Below are 7,843 nucleotides of genomic sequence, written 5' to 3' on the forward strand. Positions count from 1 at the left end.
GGGTTCCACTTGCTTTGTATCTGCCCTTGCTCTAGGTAGCTATCAAAGTGAGGCCGAACGGTGTTAATGGACACGTATTTTACATCGGCCTCTTTCTTCGTTGGGAAGAGAAGTTTTCCTTCGTTAATTGCCTTCTGGATCACGTTTCTGAAATTTACGCAATTGTTCGTACTGTGCCTCTAGGAATTGTGGTACTTGCAGTAATCTTTACCGACCAGCTCCTCCGTCGGTGGAATTGTGTGACCTTCGCTTAGGGCGATTTGTCCATCCTTCAATAAGGCATCGAATATGTCGTCCGCTTTGGTCAGGTCGAACGAATACTCCTTTTGTACTACCGCAGTTTTATTTCTCTTAACAAAGCCAGGCTTTCGCAAGGCCGAACACTCCAGGGGTTTCGTTCCCAAAAATTCGGCCATGTTGACTTCATCCTCGGAACCACTATCCTCGCTATCGGACACCACGGCCACGTCAAGCTGGTCTTTGTAATAGGTCCCTTTAGATATAACTTGTCGATCCAGTCCGGATACGGTTTCATGTACGATGGGCGAGGCATAGGTCGCAGATCCACCCCGAGCCTTTCTAGCATGTCCACGAGTTGCCCTTGATTGTATATACTTGGATCGCCTCCCTCGGAGTACGATCGTTCGCCCGTGTTGGGCTCCTGGGTGTTGGCTCCAGTAGCTCCCCCTTGTGGTCTAGCCTCGCCTTGTGGGTTGGACGAGCTTGCTCCCGGGTGATCGGCCCTTCCTGAGAACTCGGCCTCGTTCCTCGTTAAAAGCTTAACGGAACCATATGTGTACCCCATCTTGCTGGGTTGTTGTTCGGCCGAACCACCTGGTTGACCAAAACGGCTCGGTGTTTGGTTCTGTTCGGCCCTCTTGTACCCCTGATCGGCCGCAGATTGCCCAGAAAATAATCGCCCTAGGTTTTCCATTGCCTTGTTGAGGCCGTCTAAGTTCCCTTGGATCTGCCTCTGGACCGACGTTTGGTCGGCCATGATGTTCCTCATTACTTCGGACATCTGATGCATAGCACCGTCGAACATTTGCTTGTTCTCCTGCGCTATCTCGCCCCTCATGGCCGAGAAGTCGGCCTGTGATAAAGAAGGGCGAGAGGGAGGAAGCTGGCGCGAGTAGTCTATCATGTCATCGGTCACGTCGTCGACCTTGTCCTTAGGTAGGTTTCCCTCGGTATCCGTTGTATTCGGCACCTTGCTTGATTGGTTCACCTGTTTGTCCTTGGCCATGGTTTCTGATCTATCCGAATCTGATTCGTCTACTATGTCACCTTCCTTCCGTTGTTGTCGGCGTATGGACCGAGCGTGCCTGGAATCGTCCTTAAAGTCCGTTTTTGTGCTAACCATAAACTGGTCCCCAGTGGAGTCGCCAAAAGATGTTCGCCTGGAAATATTCCGGACTCGAATCTTTGAATTTATAATCGGGATCGGTTTGAGGTTTGATACTTTAACGAACCTATGCAGATATTCACAGGGCTTGTTTGGTTAAAAACACTTAACCACGTGATCTAAAAAGTAATAATCTGGGAGTCACGGACTCAGGCGAGATTAATACTGAAAACTACTCCTAAATTAAAACAATCCGGAGATTGCGGGATAAAAAGCACTGGGCTTGGTTTTTGATTGATTGATTTGTTGATACAAAAATAATAAGGGCTAATTACCCAATATACCTAAATTTGGGCAAAGTTTACTTTTATACTGACCAAACTTATTGTTTACTTTTCACACCATCCAAAATAAGAATTATAACCTAATTGCTTTGAATTATAACTTTCTTACCGTTTTTTCTTTTTCCCTTTGATTTTGACGGTTTCTTCTTCTTCTTCTCCGTGATTCTCGTTCTGCTCCTCCACGATCTCTGCGATCAAAGTTCTGGTGCTCCACGTTCTTACTCGCTTTCTTCCATTATCACATTCGTTTAAGTTTTCATCTTCATTATCTCATACATTTCAGTTATCTTCTTCATTATCTTCGCCATTCCGCCTCCGCCGTTCCGTTTTTGCTGTTCCATCTCCGTCGTTTCGCCTCCGTCGTTCCACCTTTGTCGCCGCGCCATCTTTCTTTTCTCTTTTTGATTTTAGATCTAAAATTTTTTGTTCTTTATGTTTTCATTTTCAGATCTGTAATTTGTTTATCTTTTACTGTTTATTCACCATTAAACATGTATAAAGAGTATTTTTTAAGAATTTCATACTTATTTCATGATATGTAGAATAATTTTGTGATTTTATGTAATAAAATTCTGTTAACTCTGCATTTTTTTGTGTTTTGTTGTATTTCTGCGTTTTTTTTTATTCTGCAGAAGGATTTGTAGATGATGATTGATTGCTGAATTACTGTAATGTTACAGTGTTGTTGATTTTATGTTGACTTTATGTTGATATCAACTAATTTTTTTTATTTTAACATTGACAAACAAAATAATATTGTCTATGAAATAAATGCCTCCTGTAAGTTTGCGGAATAGATGTTTATTTAAAAAGCAGCAGGATGGAATGTGAAGTGCACATATTTGTTTGAATGATTGATCTCTTTGTGTTTTTTTCTCGGTAAACGTTCTGAAATTCCCTACATAAACATATGTTATTGGTATTCAGCCATTTTTATATAACTTTCATTTTCTTGAGTGTTATTTTATTAGAATATACTAAATTCATTTCGGCATTTTTAAAATTTGGTTGGTTTTTTTGCTCCTTATATTATGTTCTACGTACAAACTTTATTATAAAATCAATGTTGAATTTTATTGATGTACAATTATTTAAGCTATATTAATCAAAATCAACGCAAAATCAACTTAATGTCAACCTAAAATCAACCTAAAATTAACATGCACATATCCCTAAAATTAATTGAAGATCAACACAAAATCAACATGTGTATACTATTTGTCATTAAAATTAATCAAATATCAACTCAAAATCAACACAAAATCAATATAAAATCAACATGTGTACATTATTTATTGTTGATATTTTTGTCAGTTTTAATATCAACACAATATCAACATAATATCAACAACATTTAATAAACTGGATAATATTAATTTTATAAATCTTTTTAACACTAATTTTTATTTTTAATATTTATTTACCTTTATTTTGCTAATAATTAATCAAACTTTATTATTTATCATATATTTTATTTTTTATATATATCAATATAAAATCAACATTAAATTAATCAAAGATTAATAAATTATTTTTTCAATCTAAAATACCAACACAAAATCAACATAATATTAACATAAATTCAAATTTGTAATATAATAATAATTCAGAATCATTATTTATATTTTTTACCTATACCAAAATCAACACCATGTCAACACTATATCAACATAAGATCAATATTGTAACATTACAATAATTTAACATCATTATTGTCTTCTACACCGATGCTAAAATCAACAAAATATCCACCGAAAATCAACACCATATCAACATTGTAAAATTACAATAATGCAACATCATTATATGTCTTCTTCCCCGATACTACCATATCATTATCTAGTCTCAATTTAATTTAATTTAATTTTTTTAGTTTATTTCACAGACAATGTTATCTTAGTTGTCAATGTAAAAATAAAAAAAAATCAGTTGATATCAACATAAAGCCAACATAAAGTCAACAACACTGTAACATTACAATAATTCAGCAATCAATCATCATCTACAAATCGTTCTGCAGAATTAAAAAAAAACGCAGAAACACAAGAAAAATGCAGAAATAACAGAATTTTATTCCATAAAATCACAAAATTATTCTACATTACATGAAATGAGTATTAGATTATTTAAAGATAATCTTTATACATGTTTAATGGTTGAAAACAACAGTAATAAATAAATAAATTACAGATCTGAAAATGAAAAAAAAAAAGAACAGCAAATTTCAGATCTAAAATTAAAAAGAGAAAAGAAAGATGGCGCGGCGAGATAAAGGTGGAACGACGGAGGCGAAACGACGAAGATGGAACAGCAAAAATGAAACGGCGGATGCGGATTGGTGCGAAGAACAAATCTGAAATTTGTGTGAAAGATGAATTGAAAGAGAAAGGAGAGAGAAATTTGAGGAGAGAGAAAATAATTGTAATTATGAAGATTTGTGTTATTAGGATTCTATTTATATGGATGGTATAAAAGTAATAATTTCTCCCTTACATGGTAGTTTTAAAATGCCAAGTATGTGTTGGTATAAAAGTAAATCAAATATGAATGTTGGTTATTTGAGTAAGAAGCCCAAATAATAAAGCTCTGAGCTATTTATAGCTCCTCATAATTAAGACTCCTAATTTGACTAGGACTAAGACTCTGAAAGAAAATCACTCCTAATGAGCTACAAACTCCTAATAAAATAGAAAAAGCAACAATAAACAAGCTTTCCGTTGGACCTTGATCCCTGATAAGCCCATATGAAGTTCTATCCGGTATTTATTTGGGCCGGTGTAAACAGATGTGTTCTCAACTTAATTCTTTTTTTTGTCAGGTATACAAAGTTAATTTAGGAACCATTATAGATACTAAATTTTATTTCCAATGGTGCTCTAATGCTATATATGAATCCGTTTGTTGTAAACTTTTCAATAAATTTTATGATTATACGTGGATTATGTATTCTTTTCTTTTTCTTCTTGTTATAAGATAGTGCTATGAATGCAATTAAAAGAACGTAATTTAAAATTCGATCAAGAAAATTTTCCATAATAGCAACCGGAATATTGGTCGTCGAAGATAACACTTAGCGACCATAATTTAAAATTTAATTAAGAAAGATTTTGACAATAGCGACCGGAATACCGGTTGCTGAAGGTAACATATATACAGCGACCGGAATTGTCCTAATTAGTTTTTGCAAAGGGCTGTTAATTTTCCGTCGTAATATTTTTTTACAACGGAGCCTACTAGGACCACATGGGATGGAAAATTTATCTTTACTGTCCATCAATACATCTAAACCTTCCAAAGGAGATCTACCATTTATAGTCATCAAATTCTCTCTAAAAAACATCATCATCATATCGTTTTGAATTGACAAGCACATGAATTACAGAGCAAGAAGACTATTGAATACAAGACACTCTTTTTTTTCTAAAGACTCAGTTGTGAAACACTTAAACCAACTGAGGTGATCGAGTTTTAAAATTTGCATACCACACAATCTACTAAACCAAAAAGTTAATTTTTTTTTCCTTTAAAAAAAAAAGAGATTGTATGCACTGACGGATGTAAGGTAGGGCCAGGCATGGCCTGGGCCCTACCTCACTTAAAAATAATTATTAATACTTATGTCAAATAAGCCAAATTCTTGGGTTAACTCCGTACACTTTCCTAATTAATTTTACACATTATAACTAATAGGTAATGTGCAGTTTAATACATGGTTTGGGTTTATTTTTTGATAAGAAGAATTCATCAAATTTCGTAAAACGTTACTGCATAGTAAAAACTAATGTGCAATTTAAGTTAGAAAATACTTATTTAATTTGGAAAGTGTATAATAAAGCCAAATGTATGGTAAATTCTAACTATAATGTAAATCAACTTGAAAAAAAAAGGGTTGCACAGTTTCTATCAAAATTATATTCTCTAATATTTCTAAAATTTTCCTATTCAAAACATACTTTTAATTTTTTTTAATTTTTTTCAAATACAGTGAATTTAATTTTTATAAATACAAATGGTGTGCGTTTGCAACTTAACAATGTAGTAACTAATTTTTAGAGATCATACTCAAATTTTATTTTCGATGTTGGAAATATAAACGATTTTTGTGATTTTAGTGATCTTGCTAAAATAATTGTTAAAACAGAAATTGTTTATGTTCTTTGATCTATCTACTTATTCGGTTGGCATTGGCATTACCAATTGCATACGTCTTATAGAAAAAAATATCTCTAAGAGTATTAGCGATTAGAATATTTTCGACAATTTCAGAAAATGAAGACTTATAAGATGACGATTCTTTGATTTTGTAATGTGTTTTTTTATTTTTCAATTTATTTTATATCAAAAAGATAAATAAATATACATTTAAATTTTTTTGTTGTATTGATATTCTGAATTTTTTAAATTAATTTGTGCCCTACCTCAATTTTAGTGCTGGCTTCGTCACTGATTGTATGGAAAAATTGGGTGTAAATAATAGTCCTCTGAAGTTGGAAGGCTAAATCGAGTATATGCTCCTCTAGTTTAATATCTCAACATGCTGACTCTTCTAGTGCAGGAAGCTTGGTTTCCATTTAATGCTATTGTCATTAGAGAACGCGCTAGAATGATTCTGGGAGTATATAACTCATTCCGACAGGAGCTCAACTCCAAGTTTCGTGGTCACTTCAGAGCTTTCCACAACATCATCAGCAAAAACACGGATCTGAAAATAGCAAAACATAATTACCATACACAGCAATTCCTTACAAACTCAATTACCACACATGAAAATTATCACTCACATGTTCCTTGGTTGTATCCGACAAAATGATGAGAACGTGCTGCTCAACCTTAGTTGCACACTCTTGGGTACCAGATACAACCTTCACATGATTATCTGGAGCAAAATACTTGCAAAGCTCCTTCTCATTGACTGTAATAGTTCTCTGAAAACAAACAGTTGAATCAGAATTATAAATTGAAAAGATATACATCAGATATAACTTATACAGAACAATTCTTACCGGAAGGTCCTTCATTTCAGGTGTAATATGAACATTCTCGTCGTAAACTTTCTCCATCTCCCTTGACGATAATAACTGCATCACCCTTGACAAAGCGACCCTTCTTTTTGTTTGCAAATAGGGTTGACAAACCGACAATAGCATTGACATGGGCCTCCTTGTCTGCTTCAATATAGATATAGTTCTTGAGAAGATGAAGACTAATAGCAAAACAGATTTCGCATAAGTATACTTTCGCATAAGGCAAACAGCTGCTTCTCGTTCACAATCAGTCTGCTGGTGTACATTAAAGCACAATATTTTAAGATGAAAAGAAATCATAGCAAAACTATAATATATAAATACCATAATTTAGATGGAAAAGGAGCTTGTTGCTCCACCTCTGACATTTCTTCGTCGTGTTCTGTGTGTGTGACTTGACCTTGCTTCAATGCTTCTCTCTAACATCTTTTTGCTCATCTTCACCAGGTACATCAGCTCCATTATCAACAGTAAGACAGCATGTGCATGAGAAAATTCTCAGATTCAGCAAACCAAATTTATATAAATATATAATGGCTAAATTTCACTCTTTCCGTCTCATTTTAATTGACATTTTTGATATCCCAAAAAGAGTGTCAAACAAAAAGAGTGTCAAATTTACATATATTTCTTTCTTATATCCTTACCATTACTGAGTTTTATAAGATCTAATGGTTTATCAGAATAAGTGTCTCCAAGGCAATGAGTCAAACATTTAACAAGCCATGAGTTATGAACAGTTTTGCAACTGAAACATAATAACATCCCATTACTCACTTTAATATCATCACATCAATTAAAAGTGAAGACATGAAAGGAGGAGCAGACTATGGTTGTAGGAAGTCCTACTATTGTGTGTAGCCATTCATTGGCTATAGCTGTACCACTTGAGTATATATACAACTTAGTAAAAAGGTTTAAATTTAATCCTTATATCTTTTATAGGTTTTATTTTAATTCATTTAAACTATTGTTTTACATAACTTTTTAAAAATAGTATATTTCTATTAACACTTCACCACAAATGAAAAATTAAATTAACAATTTAACTTATACATTGATGACACAATTTTGATTATATTATATTTTAATAATTTTAATGTTATTTTTTGTAATCTTAATGTATTTTT

At 33.4% G+C, this 7,843-nt stretch overlaps 1 protein-coding gene across 1 annotated transcript; it reads right to left on the reverse strand.

The window, feature by feature from the left end:
- Window positions 1-6,313: 6,313 nt before the first annotated feature.
- LOC126667406 (uncharacterized) lies at window positions 6,314-7,262 on the reverse strand. The gene is made up of 3 exons (XM_050360377.2): window positions 6,693-7,262; window positions 6,471-6,614; window positions 6,314-6,391 (listed from the first exon to the last, which is right to left on the reverse strand). The coding sequence occupies exons 1-3, from the start codon at window positions 7,038-7,040 to the stop codon at window positions 6,314-6,316; spliced, it is 570 nt and encodes a 189-aa protein (XP_050216334.1). The 5' UTR covers window positions 7,041-7,262.
- Between the last annotated feature and the right edge of the window lie 581 nt (window positions 7,263-7,843).

The sequence above is a fragment of the Mercurialis annua genome, linkage group LG1-X, assembly GCF_937616625.2.
Source record: "Mercurialis annua linkage group LG1-X, ddMerAnnu1.2, whole genome shotgun sequence".
Taxonomy (NCBI): domain Eukaryota; kingdom Viridiplantae; phylum Streptophyta; class Magnoliopsida; order Malpighiales; family Euphorbiaceae; genus Mercurialis; species Mercurialis annua.